A 21,689-nucleotide genomic window follows, 5' to 3' on the forward strand; every position below is an offset into this window, starting at 1 on the left:
AAAGACAGAAAACTGTGGCTTAACAGTGAATTCCTGGTTTGTTGAAGCATCCCTTTTTATGACAGTTAAAAAAAAAAAAAAAAAAAAACAAGGCTGTGTCACCAACTTCTTCATTTATTTAAAAAAACAAACAAACAAACAAAAAACCATTTAATTCCCGTTTATACTCTGCAAGGCTCTTGGGATGCAAAACTGAATAAAGACTCCCTAATTCTGATCCAGGTCAGTAGCAAAATGGCAACATTACCAACCAACAGCTGCATGATAGGCTATGTGAGTCAACTTGGTGGTCTTGGTCTTATTTCAAATTCACAATTTGCCACACTGCTAGCACTCAGCACAAATAGTATGAACAAAATATCTTTCCAAATAAGGATCAAGGTCTATAGAAGAATAAAGAAAGTAAGCTCTGTTGGAGCTACTTCAATATGTACTTACATGCCATTCTATCAATTTGGTACTTAAAAATATAAAATTTATTCAAATGCAAACTTTACAATCATGGAAACAAGAAAGTACATAATTCCATTAAAAGACAAATTGTATCAATTTTGGTAGATAGTCCTGATTTTCTAGAAATTCTTTATAATGACACTTCTTAAAATTTTAAGATTCAAGCATTGAGAAATCTTTCTCAAAACTGACACAGGCAAAACTCTCACTTTTCCTCATGTAAACAGAAAGGGTGAAAGATCAAAGGAGCTGTTTTATTTTCAAATACTGTTTTTATACCGATTAAACTAAGAAACTGATGTGCATTTTCTATAACTGTCTTCTATAACATTCAATAGAGTGCAAAAACTAGTTACATAACCCTCATTTTTTTTTTAAGACTTTATTTGACAGACAGAGATCACAAATAGGCAGAGAGACAGGCAGGGAAAGAGAGAGGAGGAAGCAGGCTCCCCACCGAGCAGCAAGTCCGATGCAGGACTCTATCCCAGGACCCTGAGATCATGACCTGAGCCGAAGGAAGAGGCTTAACCCACTGAGCCACCTAGGAGCCCCCATAACCCTCATTCTTAAGAATACTTATAGTTGTGGGGTGGCAGGGTGGCTCAGTAGTTAAGTGTCTGCCTTCGGCTCGGGTCATGATCCCAGGGTCCTAGGATCTAGCCCCACATTGGATTGCTCCACAGGAGGCCTGTTTCTCCCTCTCCCACTCCCCCAGCTTGTGTTATTGCTCTCGCTCTCTCTCTGTTAAATAAATAAATAAAATCTTTAAAAAGTTACAACAACAAAAAAGAATACTTATAGTTGGAAAGGCAGAAGAAAAACTAAAATCTATCAATAAAGCAACTCAAAGCAAAATTTTTTTTTCCAACAAAGGAAGAAACTATAAACTTCTATTACACGAACCCCTTCCGTTCTTTATTTTTTTTTTTTTTTTAACATATAATGTGTTATTTTGCTTCAGGATACAGGTCTGTGAATCATCAGTCTTACACAATTCACAGCGCTCACCATAGCACATACCCCCCAGCAATGTCCATCACCCAGCCACCCCATCCCTCCCACCCCTTTCACTCCAGCAAACCTGTTTCCTGAGATTAAAAGCCTCTTATGGTTTGTCTCCCTCTCTGGTTTTGCCTTGTTTCATTTTTTCGTTCCTTCCCCTATGATCTTCTGTCTTGTTTCTCAAACTCCTCATATCAGTGAGATCGTATGATAATTATCTTTCTCTGATTGACTTATTCCCCTTAGCATAATACCCTCTAATTCCATCCATGTCTTTGCAAATGGCAAGATTTCATGTTTCTTTGATGGCTGCATAATATTCCATTGTATATATATACCACATCTTCTCTATCTGTTCATCTGTTAATGGACATCTAGGCTCTTTTCCAGTTTGGCTATTGTGGACATTCAAAGCAAAATTTTTAAATAACAAACTGAGTATGGTGCCTGGTTGGTTCAGTGGACAGAGCGTGTGACTCTTTATCTTGGGGTTATAAGTTCAAGCCTCAGGTTGGGAACAAAGATTACTTAAAGATAATATATTTTAAAAATAAAATAGTAAAATAACAAACTGAAATAATAAATGGGTTAAAGTTACACTGAATAAAGTTTTTTTTTTAAAAAGCTTTAAGGTAAAAGGAAACAGAGCCACGAGATGAGGCATATGTAGGAAGATGTTAGGATCTAGAAAGAAAAGTGAAATGAAAACAAAAGATAAAAAATTCCACATAAAAAAATTCCACACAGATGAATAATAACAAATGAAGGACTTTGGAAGACCCAATTACAACAGTATTTTTTTACGGTCAATTACAACAGTATAAACAGAACTATGAAGAATGAATAATTCAATCCCCTGAACCTAGGATCAAAAAAACATAAAGTGTGGGGGAAAAAAATAGCAGTGTTTTGAGCAGAGAGAGAATGGGGTGGAGGTGGGAGGGGTCATTTTTCCAACGAAATTTTGACAATATAAAATGGCATAAAGACTCTATAGGACTGACTGTGGCAAGGATTATTTTTTTTAAAGATTTTATTTATTTATTTGACAGAGAGAGATCACAAGTAGACAGAGAGGCAGGCAGAGAGAGAGAGGGAAGCAGGCTCCCCGCCGAGCAGAGAGCCTGATGTTGGACTCGATCCCAGGACCCTGAGATCACGACCCGAGGGGAAGGCAGCGGCTCAACCCACCGAGCCACCCAGGCGCCCCTGTGGCAAGGATTATTAAAAGGACTGTTTTTGCAAAAAATATTCAAGGTCTTCATCAATTTTCTCAAAGGCTCTTTATTTTTAAGATTTTATTTTATTTATTTGACAGAGATCACAAGTAGGCAGAGAAAGAGAGAGAGGAGGAAGCAGGCTTCTCACTGAGCAGAGAGCCCGATGCAGGGCTCGATCCCAGGACTCCGGGATCATGAGATGAGCTGAAGGCAGAGGCTTAACCCACTGAGCCACCCAGGCGCCCTTCAAAGGCTCTTAATATCAGGCTCCTATGATACTCAAATCATTTACCGCCCTTGTCAATTTTCCTTTTTTCACTTAAGAACTGGTGTAACTCAACTAAATCCTCATTTGAAAATGGTTTTGGGTAGAGCAAAGGGCATCCTTAACATCATTTCCATAGACTTAATAACAATTTACATCTGCAAGATTTGCAATTTACTATATAGTATATACATCATAATGACAGAAATTTACCAGAGTAAATATACTTACATTTAAAAGAACTTGTAATTACGCAGACTACAATCAGTCAGATAAAAAGTACCCTCCTGCCTTCCTCATTGCACTTAAATTATGCTTTGTATTATTTGTATAAACTAGTCCATCTTTGGGGGCACGTGGGTGGCTCAGCTGGCTAAACGTTCCAACTCTTGATTTGGGCTTGTGTCATGATCTCAGGGTGGTGAGATCGAGGCCCGCGTCGGGCTTTGCAGGGAGTCTGCTTGAGATTCCCTCTCTTCCTCCCCACAACCTTGCACATACATGCTGCACACTCTCTCTAATAAATCTTTAAAAAAAAATAGTCCACTTCATCACTACATGCTAACTACTGCAAATAAAACAGTTTATGTAGCAGTGTCATTCACATGACAATCACACAAAATATTTGTTGTGGGGGGGGGAGGGGAAGCCACTGCTCAAAGGCAGAAAGGACACACACTAGTGATTGTTCCTGGCAGCCACCTGAGAGGATACAAAAGCCTACCAATGGGAGCTTAAAAGGGAACTGCAGCCTTTTAACAAAGGAATTGTGGCAGGACTAGCCTGAAAATGGGAGGGTAGGTATTGATTCCTGAGCTTCTAAAGGATAATTATGACTATATCAGAAGCTAGCTTTGCTTCAGTGAAATGTTTAGGGGCTAGAGAGTACCTCTGACCACAGCCAAAGATGGCCATTCATTGAACAAATATTCCTTGAGCACCTACTATGTGCCAGGAACCAGTCAAGCCACTGGGGATACAGCAATAAAAGAGACACTATAACTGCCCTCATGGAACTTGTATTACTTTGAGGAGAAAGACAAAAAGCCAATAAACAAAAGATGTCAAATCATGGTAACTACCATAAAGCAATGTCAGAAAAAAACAGTGCAGTAGAGCAAGTGGAGGTACTTATAGAAGGTGGTCAAAGAGGTAACACTTCCACAAAGACCCAGATGAAAAAAGGGAGTCATGTAAAGCTCTGAGACCTATTTCCTGTATAAGAAAGAGTAAACAGAAAAGCTCTGTGAGGGAAGAAGCATGGTTGCTAAGAAGAAAAGCAGGAAGGTCACTGTGGGTAGAGAGGAGTGAGCAAGACAGGGAGTGGAAGGCGATGAAGTCAGAAAGAGGTGAAGAGGCCAAGTCATGCAGGCCTTAGAGGTCACAGCAGGGAACTTGGGATTTCTTAACATTGTGACAGGAAGAAATTGGAGGGTTTACTGACAGGAAAGTGACAAGGGAAGCAGGAAAGTGACAAGATCTGATATGTGTTTTTAAAAGTTTGGATTATTCTCGTGATCAGAGTAATATAAACTTTTTTATTTGAACTTACGAACAAATCTTAAATTATGAAGAAGCTATCCTTAATGTTCCTGCCATAAAGCTTTATCTTACAGTTACTGACTTAAAAAACTTAAAGATACAAAAAAAAAATCCTGTAAATATAATACCATCAAATCACAAAGGAATATTCATAATTTTTCTGCATTATTCTTTTTTAAAAAAAAAATTATTCCAGCATTAATCTCAACCTTAACCTCACTTGTTCCAATTTATAGAAAACATTGTTTATAAGATTCCTCTTTTTTTCCCTTCCACAGTAGACAGGAGACAGTTGAATAAAATGGATTTTTGCCAAAAGCCAAAATATCTCTATTGCCCCCTAGTGTCCTTCTAAAGAATGAAGGCCTTCAAAGATTTGCAGCTTGGAAATGGTCAGGAACACACTGACTGGGTTTTGGAATAGAGCTTCTAGCATCCTCTGCTGACGGAATCTTGCAGATGTAATTAAATTGTTCTGTTTTAAAAAACATTAATTTCCTCTGAAGTTAAGATCATTAAGGTCCCTCACATTGTTTTTTTTTTTAAGACTTTTCTTCCCAGCCAGCTGCAATTAAATTAAAATTGGTCATTAATCAAATATGGTAATGACGATGAAAACAATGATAAATCCCAGCAATTCTGAGTGCTTAGAATGTGTCAATCCCCATCCTAAGTGTTTACTTAAATCATCTCATTCTCATAGCAACTTGTGAGAACTAAAAGAGAACTTTTACCCACTGTTAATTCTTTAGCCTTTCCCTATGCATGAAAGAAAGAGACTGACTGATACAGGTGGCTGGCAATGACCAAGGCCAAGGGGATGAGAAGCCTCAGACCAGAAGTCAGAGAAGCACAGTGGTGGCCCAAACGTGGACTCTTCACTACAGAATGTGCCAGCCTGGGAGTCAGAGAAAGTTCATGGAAAACAGGTGCTCACAACTAAAAAGACACCGCTACATCTAGCCTTTAGCTACAGTCATAAAAATGCAACTTTTGATTTTTTGCAGTAACAGGCAAGAGGACAGCAAGGCTAATAAAAATCCTCAATAATCCCAAAGTCTGGGCACCTGGGTGGCTCAGTGGGTTAAGCCGCTGCCTCCGGCTCAGGTCATGATCTCGGGGTCCTGGGATCGAGCCCCGCATCGGGCTCTCTGTTCGGCGGGGAGCCTGCTTCCTCCTCTCTCTCTGCCTGCCTCTCTGCCTGCTTGTGATCTCTCTGTCAAATAAATAAATAAAATCTTAAAAAAAAAAAAATAATCCCAAAGTCTCCACTTAACTGTAAGTTACAACCTTTTTTACATTTAAAAAAAAAACAGAATCAGGCATAATAGATACACGATTTAGAAGTTATTTTTTACCCCTCTTTTCTCTGACTCTACCAATCTGAAATTTTGTTCATTAAGCTCAGAGACAAATAAATCTTCAAATACTAGATACTTCTAATTAGTTAACAATTGGTATAGTTTGACAAAGTTAGGTAGTGGTTTGAATGCTGTTTTCATTTGCATTCTAGTTGAAAGAACAATTCCATTACCACTCTAGGTAAGTAAAATGGAATAAAGGAGGAATAAAAAAGCAAGTTTGTCATCAAAAGAATTATGAGATACAACATTAACATCTCCATTCCAGTGACCTCAACAGTAGTAACACTAGACCAACTACTAACCAGCAACTGAAGTAAACTACATATAAAAAACAACAAAATTAATCATAACCAGGTGGTATAGATTTTACTCTGTCTCCTAATTTATGTTCTCTCATAACTCTCCTTCCAATTATACAGCTGTCAAACTCATTCTTAAAAAGTTTTGTGACTAGAAGGGGGCACAAAGAACTATTTGGGTGACAGAAATGTCCCATATTTTGTTTTGGGTGGTGCCTGAACACAAAATATACAATTATTAACACTCAACAAACTGAACCCTGAAGATCCGTACACATTATGATATATAAATTACACCTCAATGAAAACAATCACAATTCCTTTTAGTCACAATTCCTGTTTTAAGAAGAGATAACTATAACTTTTTTTGCCTCATTTGACAGGTAGGTTCTAGTTACAGTCTATACAATTAAATTAACTAATATCATAGAGCAGCTCCTATAATTATTAAACTATTATGTAACTAAATTGTAAACTTAGATAAAAAATAATAAAAAATAGATTGTAAACTTAGGAAAAGGCAATATAATGGTTCTACCAGAAATAGGTATCTTCATACATTTTTATATTCATATTTCCTCTGATCATTCCTCAATCCCTACTTCCATTTTCCACTTAGTAAAAACTAAGGATTGCTAAGTCACAAAGACAGAACACTCTCAAATGTCATAAAATGAACTGCTCAATTATAAAAGCCAAATACACTCAATCCACTTGACAAATATTTACTCTGTATGTACTATATAAAAACACTACACCAGAGGTTTTTTAAGAGTTTTTAGAAATTACTGAACCATTTATATACAAGTCCCTATACTTGAGATCATTACAAATGATTGCAAAGTGGAGGCAGAGGAGTTAAGACAAGCACACAAGTAATGAATTAACAAAGAAAACAGTTTGTGTTTGCTATGGAAGGCAGAAGCCAAGCCTAGGGAGTAAAACATGCAGTTGGCATCTGGAGGGGCTGCATGGAGGAAATCACATTTGAAATGGTCCCTAAAGGCTGGACAGAATTTTAACAACCAGGAACTAGAGGAATGGAAAGGAAGCATTAAAGTTTCGGCCTGTACCAACACAAAACTCTGTTAGGGAGAACTAATGGGCAAACAGGAATTGGTGAGGTCTGATAAATTTAAAAATCAGAACTTCCATATATTAGCCTATACTCATGAAAAATTAGATATGTCCTTAAAAAATATATCCTGAATTACCGATACGACTAGTGCTAAATGGGAACTGATATATGCCTGTTACGGAAAATAATAAAAGAAAGTGGGTAAGAGGTAAAACTCCTCTTTAAAAATGATAATCATAGGGGCGCCTAACTGGCTCAGTGGGTTAAGCCTCTGCCTTTGGCTTAGGTCATGATCTCAGGGTCCTGGGATCAAGCCCCTCACCGGGTTCTCTGCTCAGCAGGGTCCTGCTTCCCCCTCTCTCTGCCTACTACTCTGCCTACTTGTGGATCTCTCTCTCTCTCTGTCAAATAAATAAATAAAATCTTTTTTTTTTAAATGATAATAAACTCAAGTGAGGAGGGATACCTGGGTAGCTCAGTTGGTTAAGCATCTACCTTCAACTCAGGTCGTGATGCCAGGTCAAATTCCACAGCAGGCTCCCGGCTCAGCGGAGTCCACTTCTCCCTCCCCCTATGCTCCTCCCCACCACTCATGCTTGTGCTCTCTCCCCTCTCTCTGATAAATAAATAAAATATTTAAACACATACACACAATTGAGGAAAAATTGCTAATTTTGTTTACAGGTATAACTTGCTTCACTTAAGAGGTATATTTCCCCAATTTGAAGGATTTCTTTCTTTCTTTCAAGATTTTATTTATTTGAGAGACAAGAGTGTTTGTGTGAGGGAGAGAGGGTGAAGCAGAGTCTCCACCCCCACCCCCCACAGCAGGGAGCCCATTGCAGGGCTCGATCCCTGGACTCTGGGATCATGACCTGAGCTGAAGTCAGAAGCATAACCGACTGAGCCATACAGGCCCCTACACTGAAGCATTTAAAATACACTTTCTCAAGAATGGCACAGGGTAGGGAAAAAGTGAAGTTTCAGTTTATTGGGTGTAGAGTTTCAGTTTTGCCAAATGAAAAAGTTCTAATGAACTGTTGCACAACAATGTGGACATAGTTCACACTAATATACTATACACCTAAAAGTAGTTAAGATGGTAAATGTTATGTTACATGTGTTTTACCACAGTAAAAAAAAAGAGAGAGAGAGAGATTTGAAAATAAGTAACTCATGCCTAAGATCCTAAGATTTTAAAAAAAAATTTATTTAAAATAATGAATTAAAAAATAAAATATGCTTTCTCCGTTAAGGAAGTCTTCTATAAAATCCAACGTGATTCCCTCTCCAAAGGGCCAGCTCACTCCCCACTTCAGGAACAACTTGGAATAAAAGCTGGTATGCCAAAAAAAAAATGCTGGTATGCCTTAGGTTGTTGGAGAAGGGATGTTTGCTTTGTGTTCCTTTGGTTGCCTACACAGATAATTCAATCTCTTCTGGATAGACCATGTCTTTTTCGCATGCACACACTGAAGGTGTCCTCTCTCTTGACCTACACCAGGGCATTGATGTGCGGCAGCTTTCTTTAGTCACCAACTATGACCTTCCCACCAACAGGGAAAACTATATCCACAGAATCAGTTGTGATGGCCAATGTGACCATAAGGGTGTGACTACTAACATGGTGACAGAAGACAAGAAGACTCTTGGAGACATCAAGACCTTCTACAACACCTCCAGTGAGGAGACGCCCCTCAGTGCTTCTGAATTCATCTGAGTGGCTGTCCTCCTACCTAGTCCTACTCAGAGTTCAGACCATGGAGGGGTGGAAGAAGAGAAGGAGGGGTAAGGGAGTGGAGCCAAGGGATGGATATCTTGTCTTTTTTTCTTCTTTGAATAAATGTCACTTTTTTTTTTTAAAGATTTTATTTATTTATTTGAGAGAGAGACAGTGAGAGAGAGCATGAGCGAGGAGAAGGTCAGAGGGAGAAGCAGACTCCCCATGGAGCTGGGAGCCTGATGTGGGACTCGATCCCGGGACCCCGGGATCATGACCTGAGCCGAAGGCAGTCGTCCAACCAACTGAGCCACCCAGGCGTCCCTAAATGTCACTTTTTGAGGCAAAAAAATAAAAATATATATTTTAAAATATTTTTAAAAATAAAAAAAGGAAACCTTCTGTAAAGTTTTTTCGAAAAATCCATTTCCATACTTCCATTTCCCTTATGAGTATTTTAATGATTCTCTATATAAAAGAACCTGACAAATAAATAGTTGAACTTGACAATATCTTTGGACTAGCCCTGGGGCTAGTTTTAGGGATTCCTTCTTTAACAAAATGAACCAAAAAGACTGCAACTCATTTCTTTTTTTTTTTTTTTTAAGATTTTATTTATTTATTTGACAGACAGAGATCACAAGTAGGCTGAGAGGCAGACAGAGAGAGAGAGGTGGAAGCAGGCTCCCCACTGAGCAGAGAGCCCGATGCGGGGCTTGATCCCAGGACCCTGGGATCATGACCTGAGCCGAAGGCAGAGGCTTTAACCCACTGAGCCACCCAGGCGCCCCTGCAACTCATTTCTTTTTTTTTTTTTTTTTTAAAGATTCATTTATTTATTTATTAGACAGAGATCACAAGTAGGCAGAGAGGCAGGCAGAGAGAGAGAGAGAAGCAGGCTCCCTGCTGAGCAGAGAGTCAGATGCGGGGCTCGATCCCAGGACTCTGGGATCATGACCCGAGCCGAAGGCAGAGGCTTTAAGAAAAAACAGTCCAGGGGTGCCTGGGTGGCTCAGTTGATTAAGCATCTGCCTTTGGCTCAGGTCATGATCCCAGGCTCCTGGGATCAAGCCCCACTTCAGACTCTCTGTAATGGAAGAGAAGTTTGGTTCTCCCTTTCCTGCTCCCTCTGCTTGTGCTTTCTCCCCCCTGCTTGTGCTTTCTCTCTCTCTCTCTCTCTCTGTTAAATAAATAAATAATTTTTTTTAAAAATTCCTCTAAAAAAAGAAAAACAGTATAATAACTAAACTGCAGGATATAACAGATACAAAAAAAAAAAAAATCAAGTGAAATTCATGCATGCTAATACAGTGACCAAATCCCAAAAGTTTCAAGACTGCATCAGTACCCATAAATTTTACATCATTTGTTCCTTTAGAGAAAGGTAGCTATATAATACATTTACAATGAACAAAATAAAATCAAGTAGAGTCTTTATCATACAATAGTAAAGGATTATTCACAATGGCTACAGTTTTTTCTAAAAAGTAACTAATTTGCCACTACTAGAACCAAAAGCATCAAACACTGAATATAAATTTATGCTCACTCCAGAGTTGCTAATTGGCTCCCACCTCTCCATATCATTCATCCTTTCTAAAAGAAGCACTAAATTTCCACTACAATCCTAGCTTCCTAAAGTAAATATGATATTTCTCATGTAAAAGATTAAATTCAAAATCAGTAGCCTTCTTTATCCCTTCTGCACGCCTACTGACAAAAATGCAAAAACTATGGCTACGGTTTGAGCATACATCTTGAAGCTCACATTATTGAGGATGGCAGAACAAAAGGACGGAGGCAAGCTCTTCCATGCGTGTGCCATGTGTGGCACACTGGACCTACAAGCTAGTTCTGGTCCATTTAACTGTTGATTGAATTTATGTGAGATAGAAAGAAAAGACTTCCATCTTGTTTAAGCCATTGTTGGTTTTTTTTCCATTTTGTCAGCATCAGCCAAATTACATAATACAGTAGTCCTCCCTTAACCATAGTTTCATTTTCCAGTTTCATTACCCACCATCAACCATGGTCAGAAGGTCAACTGCAGCCCAACACACTGTAGCACCAATGCTAGGTCATTCACTTCACTTTGTCACACAGGCATTTTATCATCTCACATCATCAAAATGTACGTATTTCGATAGAGATCATATTCACCTAACTCTTATTACAGTATGTTATAATTGTTCTATTTTATCATTAGTTGTTCATCTATTACTGTGCCTAATTTATAAACGAAACTTTATCATAGGCATATACGGATAGGAAAAAACATAGTATACACAGAGTTTGGTACCATCTGTCTTCAGGAACCCACTGGGGGTTTTGGAATGCATCCCCCACAGATAAGGGGGGACTACTGTAAGGTACTAATACACAGCCCAGCCCCTTAGAACAGGCTCACAGCCCAGCTCCACGGCTTCCAAGTACGGAAGGTAGCAGAGTAATGTTAAAAGCATAGAGGCCTGGGTTTAAATAGCAACTCTACCATTAATGGCCAGGTAAGTGACTAAATAAGCAAATTGGGCAAATAATTTAACCTCTATGGGGGGAAAAATGAGAAATATTTACTGATTTTTAATGGTTCTTATTTACTCAAATTCTTTTTTGTACTGAAAAGCTTTATACTGTTATTTATATATTCAGACACATCTTTCACTGAGCTTAGTCCTAATTTGTTATTGTTGTTCCTGCTGTGAGACAGGTATCTTTTTTTCATTAGCCCTTTAAACTACATACAAAAAAATAAAAATAAATACTATTTATTATTAAATATTAAATATAATAAATATAATAAATAAAAATAAATAAATGAAATAATAAATATAATATTAAATATAATTATATTTAATATAAATAAAATATTAAATATAATTATTATTTAATTACACTAAATACCAAAAAGTCTTACTTTTTCCTTTCTAATATTCAATTTTGATTATTTCAATTTGACTTGTTTAATTGGCAAAAATGTGTAGAAGAATAATGCAACAGTTACCATCCTTTATTCCAGATTTTAAAGGGAATAACTCTAATGCTCCTTAATTATTTATAACACTGACTGCTGGTAGGAAGCATGAATGTATAATTTAATAAGGTATAAAAGTTTTCTTTTAGTTTCACTTTTAGATGTTTTCATTAGAAATTACATTAAAATTTTTTGATTCACTTTTGCTGTATATTTAAATAGATGACCATGACAAATAACAGGCACCATTCTAAGGGTTCCAAATACATTCATTCACTCACTGAATCATCTACACAATTCCAGTTGAGTATTTTATTAGCCCCATTTTACAGAGGAGGAAAAAAAGACACAAGAGAAGTAACCAGCTTGAAATTGAAAGCTCCATGTGGCTCCAAAATCCATTCTCTTAAATGCTACTCTACATCATTTCCCTACTTCTTTTTATTGCCTGGATCACTATTATAATACTCCAGTTAACACTGGAAGCTGGGAGACAATCTAAGTGGCTACTGCCATTGTAGTGATCCTAGATTCACTAAGGTGGAAGTAATAGAGATGGCCAGAAAAGGAGCAATCTGGCTGGAGAGAGATCTAATGAGACTTACAATGAATTGGATGTGGGGCAGGAGAGAAAGAAAGTAACCAATCATGGTGACTAGGTTTTGTGGCCTACCTGTTAGCAAATACTTAGAACTCTGCTTCCTATGATTTATGTTAATTTTTTTATGTCCCTTGCTTTTCTATTTTCCTTCATGCTTCCTAATTTATGCTTTCTTATAGCACTTCACTTCATTAAATCCTTTTTGGAACAAGATAAGAGAGGAATTTATTCACAGAAGATGTATTTTATATCCACATTCAATATTATTCTGTTTGGAGTTTTTTCTCTATCTGTTCTAATTTTTTTTCTTTCTATTCTCTTTTTTAGTTTTTCATTTTAATTCAATTTAGTTAACACATAGTATAGTATCAGTGTCAGGGGTAGAAGTTAGTGATTCATCAGTTGTATTAACATCAAGTGCCCTCCTTAATGCCCATCACCCTATCCATTCTAATTTTTAAATTAAGATCTTAACTGGCTTACAATGAAGAAATGTTAACTGAATGCAACCCCATTATTTGTTTCTAGTCACAGGCACATCTTATGGTCAATATGGAAATTAGAAAAGAACAGAAAAATATGAGGCAGGAAAAAAAAATCCTCATTCTCACAATCCAGAAACAAGCAATGTAAATCCTTTTTTCCATGCATCTGTATCATTTAAATTTTTGAACTCATACTGTTTAGACAGTTGTACATCACTCCCTAGTGCTACTGAAAGCTCTTATTAAACACATTCAATGACTGTGTAATATTTTATGACTACACAACAGTTCACTTGTCTTTCCTCTTCCTACTAGACACGTACTCACATTATTCCTGATACCACCAGGGGTATGGACATACTCTCATCAGTTCCCTCAAATGAAAACAGATTGGAGATACAGTGCCCCAACCCACCACTCCCATGGAACACATTCTGAAAATCATTATTACACATAGCACTGTGATAAACATTTTTGGGCATAAAGCTTTCTCTAAATTTCCTCAGGTTAGACTCCCAGAAGTAATATCACTGAGATTAGAGGATTGTTAGGCTCTCAATACTTGGTAATATAGTTTCAATAAGAAAAACAACTGTCAGGGGCCCCCGGGTGACTCAGATGGTTAAGTGACTGCCTTCGGCTCAGGTCATGATCCTGGAGTCCTGGGATTGAGTCCCAAATCAGGCTCCCTGCTCAGCGGGGAGTCTGCTCCTCCCTCTGACACTCTCCCTTCTCATGCTCTCTCTCCTCTCTCTTTCTCTCTCTCTCTCAAATAAATAAATAAAATCTTTAATAAAAATAAAAATAAATAAAATAAAAACAACTGTCAGAGCTATGGCTCAACTCATAGACAATTTACTCATTCGTAGTCCTTTGCAGACCATGATGGTTATGATTTAAGAGGTGTAATTAGAGATAAGGATAAAAAGATCTAAAAATGGGTGTGATATAGCAGCAGGTCAAGTCGGGTTGAGTCCCGCATTGGGCTCCCTGCTTCGCAGGGAGTCTGCTTCTCCCTCTGCACCTCCCCCTGCTTGTGCTGTCTCTCGCTCTCTCTTTCTCAAATAAATAAATGAAATCTTTAAAAAAAAAACAAAAAAAAACCAAAAACAGTCTAAAAACTGAAGGATTCCATTCAAAGCCAATATAATTTATCCAAATCTAAGAAGGCCACTGCAAAGCCACATTCACAACACTTCCAAGTTTCCAAACTGTTTGCGTTACCCACCATCTCTGTCCTAGGCCTGGAAATGCTGGTTACGATATATATCCAAAAGAGAAACGGAGGGAGAATTGGAACAGGCATAAGGAATCTCCGACTCCTATTTTATCTACCTGCCAAAGTTTTAGTTAATCCATTAACAGTGCTAATAAATTCTGAATTATCAATTAGTGCACACTTTAAAATTAAGGCTGTTATTGGAACATTCATCAACAGCCTTGCTTTGCACTATTATTTTTATCTTATTTTATCTTATTATTTTATCATTATTTTTATTTTTTATTATTTTTATTGTTTTGCACTATTATTTTATCAGCATATCCTTTTACTAGGCTTATCAAAAAAGGCACGTCCATCAAAAGACTTAAACAATTTTCTTTAAAAAGATTCCATGCATACAACCTTATAAAAAAAACAAACAAACAAAAACAGAAAATAGGGGCACCTGGTTGACTCAGTCAGTTAAGTGACTGACTCTTAATTTCAGCTCAGGTCATGATCTCAGGGTTCTGGGATCGGGCCCCACATTCGGCTCCCTGCTTGGCAGGGAACCTTCTCCCTCTCTCTCTGCCTCCCGCCCCCGGCTCTTGCTTGCTTGCTCTCTCTCACACACACTCTCTCCCTTTGTCCCAAATAAATAAGTAAAATCTTTTTTTTTTTTTTAAGATTTTATTTATCTATCTGACAGAGAAGACAGAGATCACAAGAAGGCAGAGAGGCAGGCAGCGAGAGAGAGAGGGAGAAGCAGGCTCCCTGCTGAGCAGAGAGCCCAATGTGGGGCTCAATCCCAGGACCCTGAGATCATGACCTGAGCCGAAGGCAGAGGCTTAACCCGCTGAGCCATCCAGGTGCCCCTAAATAAGTAAAATCTTAAAATAAAAAAGAAAAAGAAAGAAAAGAAAAGAAAACAAATAAACAAAAAAACCCACACACCCAGGAAACTGTTATAGTCTCCTGAAATGCTTGAATTACAGCCAGGAAAGACTAAAGTTTACAAACAAGCTTCCGAGCCCAAACCCAAGCACAGCTTGGTAAGTGAGCAAAGTGCACAGCTGCACTTTGGGTTTACTCACACATCAGCTCTATATCAAAGGCCTGGTCTTCTTTATCAACTTCCCATTCTAGGCAAGTTGATTTCTGGATCATCTGAAATCTAACCTTGTAAATTGTGCCTTTGTTCCTGCCATTTACTCTTCATAAACAGGACGTGGCCTACCCCCACCATGCTCAACAAAATGTAACCCTCTACAAGGCTCATTCAAACTCCATGCCCTCCAGAAAGCTGCTCTTCTGTGTACTGATCTCTAGAGTTGATCTCATCAGCCTCATCTTTCCACTTACCCCTAATAGGAAGACTCAGCCATGCACTAATCACATGACATGTCACCACCATGACATGCACCTGCATACATCAGAGCCTTCACTATAGCAATTTTCTGCCTGCTCACAACACCCTTCTTTTTTTCCATTCTCTCTTTCCCAGCCTCTTGTCAGCCTTGGCAGACCTGTATTAATCAGCTCAGGCTACCACAGTAAAATACCACAAACTAGACAGCTAATCATCAGAAATTTATTTTCTCACAGTTCTGAAGGCCAGAAGTCTAAGATCAAGGTAATTTGGTTTCTGCTGAGAGCTTTCCTCCTGGTTTGTAGATGTCCACCTTCTTGCTTTGTTATATGCAGACCTGGCTCTTTGGTGTCTCTCTTCCTACAAGCAAACTAAATCTTTAAGATCAGGGTCCACCCCTACGATGTAATTTGACCTTTATTACTTCCAAAGAGTCTCATGTCCAAATGCAGCCACACCGGGGGTTAGGGCTTCAACACATGAATTTTGAGGGCACACAAAAATTCACTCAAATACTCTCACATTTCATGATCCACCTAAATTTATCCATATGTGCTTGAAAAGAAAATATCAAATAAGGGTTCTATATATGTTCAGTAGAGAAAACATTTGCATTCATATTGTTCACTACGATACTCTTACTGTTTGTCAAGGATTTCTGAATCTCCATTATGATTGTAGATTTGTCTATTCCTCGTTATTTGTCAATTATTTTTGTTTAATAAATATTTCTGTAAATTTTTGCTTTAAATATATTGTGTTAGATTCAGAGATTAAGAAATGCCCAACTTGGGGCACCTGGGTGGCTCAGTGGGTTAAGCCTCTGCCTTTGGCTCCGGTCATGATCCCGGGGTCCTGGGATCAAGCCCCACATCGGGCTCTCTGCTCAGCGGGGAGCCTGCTTCCCTTCCTCTCTCTCTGCCTGCCTCTCTGCCTACTTGTGTTCCCTGTCAAATAAATAAATAAAAATCTTAAAAAAAAAAAGAAATGCCAAATTTTCCTGGTAGATAACTTGTTCCCTTTAGCATTAAGTAATGACACTCACTTGGCTAATTAGGTTAATAATGACTTAAAGATTATTTTGTCTTAAGTCAATTTTGTAAGATTAATCAGTTATCTTTTGGTTAGTATTTTCCTGCTATTTTTTATTCCTCTTCCTTTCAAACTTTCTGGTCATTACATTTTAGGTGTATCACTCATAAACAGAATGTATCTGAATATTTAAATCTACTCTGAGAATTTTAAGTGGCAAGTTGAGTCACTTACATCTACTGTGAATACTGATACGTCTGTATTCGTGCCTACCGCCTTATTTTTCTATCTCTGTTTACCAAGATTTTCCTCTACGTTTTTTTTCTCCTTTCCTGTCTTTTACTAGAATGATTGAGTCTTCTTCAGCGGCAGATTAAGAGTATTGCAGTGGAAGTGGTGCACACAGTAAGGGGGTGCATTTTTTGTAAAGAACCTTAAAACAGGAGCACCTGGGTGGCTCAGTTGGTTAAGTGTCTGCCTTTGGCTCAGGTTATGATCTGAGTCCCCGGATGGAGCCCTGATCAGGCTCCCTTCTTAGCAGAAGGGAGGGAGAAAAGGTTCTCCCTCTGCCCTTCACCCTACTTGTGTGCTTTCTCTCTCTCTCTCAAATAAATAAAAATCTTAAAAAAAAAAAAAAAAATGGGGCACCTGGATGGCTCAGTGGGTTAAAGGCTCTGCCTTCCACTCAGGTCATGATCCCAGCGTCCTGGGATCGAGCCCTGCATTGGGCTCTCTGCTCAGTGGGGAGCCTGCTTCTCCCCCTTCTCTGCCTGTCTTTCCACCTACTTGTGATCTCTCTCTGTCAAATAAATAAAATCTTAAAAAAAAAAATCTTAAAAAAAAAAGAACCTTAAAACAGTAATAAAATCATCCAAAGATGAGTCTGTTTTTCATTATCACCATTTGCTGGCAATTCTAAAAATGTCAGATTAGAAATTTGTTTTTTATTGATTTTTACTATGATTAGTGCTGAATTTTGATAACATATATGTTAGCTTTAAAGTGGCATATTTTTATTCTTTCAATAAACATTGTATTCTACCTGAAGTTAATTTACAGAACTCCCAGTTAGAGAGTCTGCACCGCCCCACATACATGCACAGACATACTCTGATATGTATGTTTACAGATAATGTTTTGAGTGGTTCAGAATCATTCAAACTTAACTTCAAGGGTAGTTTCGTATCTCTAATCCTTGTTGTACTACATGTTTCTGCATTTAAACAGCAGATCCAAAATAAACTGATATATTAAAGAAACAACACTTGAGTACCTCTCATTCTGTTATTCTTTGAGAAAAAAACAAAAGATGGGAGACTAGGTTGGCAGAAGAATTCAAAAGGGCAACGTTTGAACACCTGAATTATTTTCACCAACAACATTCTAAAGCAGGTCATTTGATGACAATATTTACCATAATCTGCCATTTTTTTATTTTTACGTAAGAAAAAATATATATATATTTTAGTGAAGAGGTTTTTTTTTTTTAAAGATTTTACTTATTTATTTGACAGAGAGAGAGAGATAGATCACAAGAAGGCAGAGAAGGCAGAGAGAGAAGGGGAAGCAGGCTCCCTGCAGAGCAGAGAGCCTGATGCAGGGCTCGATCCTAGGACCCTGAGATCATGACCTAAGCCAAAGGCAGAGGCCCAACATATTAAGCCAACCAGGTGCCCCGAAAAGAGGTATTTTTTAAAACCCACTAGAATGGATATCAAAATTTTTTAAAAATAGAGGAATGGCATGTCTGGGTGATGGACATTGGGGAGGGTATGTATTGTGCTGAGTACTATGTATTGTGTAAGACTGATGAATCGCTGACCTGTACCTCTGAAAAAAATAATATATGTTAATAATAATTAAAAATAAATAAAATTTAAAAATTAAAAAAAGAAATGGTCAACATTGCAGTTTTAGGAATCTATTATGAAACAAGATTTTTTTTTAAGATTTTATTTATTTACTTGAGAGGGAGAGTGATCGAGAGAGAGCACAAGCCAGGGGGAGAGGCAAAAGGGGAAGCAGACTCCCCACTGAGCAGGGAGCCCATGCAGGGCTCCACTCCAGAACGCTGGGATCAGGACTTGAGCTGAAGGCAGACAATTAACTGCCTAAGCCACTCAGGCGCCCCATGAAACAAGATTTTTTTTCTTTTTTTATTGTTTGTTTTTTAATAACATCTTGAAAGAAGATATTTTAATGAAACTACCAAATTTATCCTTATGTGCCTCTTTTTTTAATTTCACATACACGTGCACACACACATACATATATGTGTATATATATATATATATATGTATACACACACACACACCCCTCAGGTTTTAACTGAAAAAAATTTTTCAAAATTAAAATTAAAAGCTTTCTTTGGGGGCGCCTGGGTGGCTCAGTGGGTTGGGCCTCTGCCTTCGGCTCAGGTCATGATCCCAGGGTCCTGGGATCGAGCCCCACATCGGGCTTTCTGCTCTGCGGGGAGCCTGCTTCCTCCTCTCTCTCTCTCTCTCTCTCTCTGCCTGACTCTCTGCCTACTTGTGATCTCTGTCAAATAAATAAATAAAATCTTAAAAAAAAAAAAAAAAAAAATTTATAAAAGCTTTCTTTGATTTGTCTCCTCCTCTGATTTCCCCCATCTCACTTCTCCATGAGAGACTGCAGACTCTGAGAAACAAACTGAGGGTTTTGGAGGGGAGGAGAGTGGGGGGGTTGGGTGAGCCTGGTGGTGGGTATTAAGGAGGGCACGTATTACACGGAGCACTGGGTGTGGTGCGTAAACAATGAATTTTGGAACACTGAAAAAAAAAAAAATAACTTTTTAAATAAATAAATAAAATGAAAGCTTTCTTTGATCTGGGACCACCAGGTGGCTCAGTTGATTCAGAGTCCCACTCTTGGTTTCTGCTCAGGTCATGGTATCAGGGTGGTTAGATCGAGCCTTCGGTTGGGCTCCACCCTCGGCATGGCATCAGCTTGAGATTCTTTCTCCCTCCCTCTGTTCCTCCCCTGTTCACATGCTCTCCTCTCTCTCTGTCTCTCTCTAAAATAAATTAAAAAATCTTGAAAAAGCTTTCTTTACCTATGAATTAACAGATTGGTAAATTTGGTACACTGGTACTGAATAAGAATATGCAAAGAATGCCCATTTTGTAAAGTCACTGACAGATTCGCAAAAGCTGTTTCTTTTCTGATCATTATTTGTTTCATCTCAATTATTATGGAAAATAATTTATAACAGAGGAGAGTGGTATTAAAAAATGATCTACTCCTAGTGTGAAATACACAAAGTATACCAATGGTTTTCTTTTACTATTTTGAGGTTATACAATTTATTTCTATTCTTTGGGCAATTACTCTTAAAATTATAACTTTCATACTTAAACTAATTTGAAGTTAATTAATAGCTCTAGCCTCCTTCTAAATAATAGAAGGACTTCCAACTGAATGAACTGATTCCACTCTCCTATATTTCACATTATTGATTACAGTAATTTTCGATCCACTTTGTTTTTAAATCGCCCTAAATCAAGGCGACTGGGTGTCTCATTTGGTTAAGCAGCTGCTTTAGGCACAGGTCATGATTTCATGGGTCCTGGAATGAAACCCCACATGGGGCTCCTGCTCAGCCAGGAGTCTCCTTCTCCCTCTGCCCCTACCTCCATTCATGTGCATGAACTTATTCTCTCTCTCAAATAGATAAAATCTTTTTTAAAAAATCACCATAAATTTAATGATTACTATTATTTATAGTAATGCTTGTAGTAATGCTTATAGTAATGCTCAATGCTTATGTAGATTTAAGAAAATGTATGTCAACTCCTTTTTTTAAGACATTGCTTCCTACTGCCCATTTATTATTTGAGTTGTATTTCCTTGTTCCTGAAGTACATCCTTTAGAGTTCTTTCAACAAGGGCTATCAGGAGTAAGTTCAAAACTGTTCTTTATTTGCTCTCACTTGTGAATAACAGTTAGCAGGGAACTGATCCCTACACTACTCCAGTGAACTGTTCCATTACTACTGATACACTTACCTCCTCCTCCTCTGAATCACCATCATCATCATCATCTTCTTCTACTTCTTCATAAAGAGGTGGAGGTAAAGGACCAAGGATATCTTCCTCGATATGATTACTTGGCTCTTTCGTCATTTTAAGGGGCAAAGGAGGGCCAATTAACTCATCATCAGAAGAACCAGAACTCTCTTCACTCTCACTGCTGCTTGTATCCCTGAAAATACAAAAACAGAAACTCTTTGCCTCTGCTGCAACGAAGAACACACTCTAGAGATGGTACAGATTTCCCAGGAAACCTGCTTCTCCTTTTAACAGCTGGGTTTTTGTTTTAATTAATTAAATATGTGTAATTCATTAAATTTGTAATTCAAGCATTAAATGTGTAACTCAGATATTATTTTAACTTAAGAAAGTAAAAGTTTCTTTTGTCTACTTATCTTAACCCAAACAAAAAGTCACAGCAATTATATGTTAGAGGCTCATTAGGGCCTCCTCACTCATAAAAAGCCAGCAGAACAACTGGAATGTAGAAGAAAAACTACAAAATATTACATCCATTAGAAAGAAAACCACATGATAACCAATGCTTCTGCTCACTATATCTAAATCCAATCACTGTTTACCACAGGAGCACATACAGTCAGCCATGTAAGAAAGTTAATATTACTCCCAAAACGTTTCAATATATTTTCTGAAATACAAATTATTTCTCAGTCTTAATTCAAGCTTGCTGAGTTGCTAAAAAATGTTCTATGTAGGGGCACCTGGGTGGCTCAGTGGGTTAAAGCCTCTGTCTTCGGCTCAGGTCATGATCCCAGGGTCCTGTGATCAAGCCCCGCATCGGGCTCTCTGCTCAGCAGGGAGCCTGCTTCCTTCTCTCTGCCTGCCTCTCTGCCTACTTGTGATCTCTGTCAAATAAATAAAATAAAATCTTAAAAAAAAAAATGTTCTATGTAGCATCCTTGGATTCTAAAACTATCTTACTGTAGAGAGTATTATACTGATTCTCAACTGTTTTTCTACCCAGCATATCTGTAAACTGTTACACACTTCCTCTAAAGTCTCTATCACACTCC

At 38.0% G+C, this 21,689-nt stretch overlaps 1 protein-coding gene across 3 annotated transcripts in view; it reads right to left on the reverse strand.

The window, feature by feature from the left end:
- The window catches only part of LOC111141227 (WD repeat domain 70), a 346,638-nt gene that overhangs the window by 309,995 nt on the left and 14,954 nt on the right, over positions 1-21,689 (reverse strand). For all 3 annotated transcript variants that reach the window (XM_022493646.1, XM_022493644.1, XM_022493645.1), the window contains one exon: positions 20,632-20,827. In XM_022493646.1, coding sequence (XP_022349354.1) covers positions 20,632-20,827 — 196 coding nt within the window. The remainder of the gene's footprint in view (positions 1-20,631; positions 20,828-21,689) is intronic.

This window comes from Enhydra lutris, unplaced genomic scaffold (genome assembly GCF_002288905.1).
Source record: "Enhydra lutris kenyoni isolate GAN:26980312 unplaced genomic scaffold, ASM228890v2 scaffoldscaffold5, whole genome shotgun sequence".
Taxonomy (NCBI): Eukaryota; Metazoa; Chordata; class Mammalia; order Carnivora; family Mustelidae; genus Enhydra; species Enhydra lutris.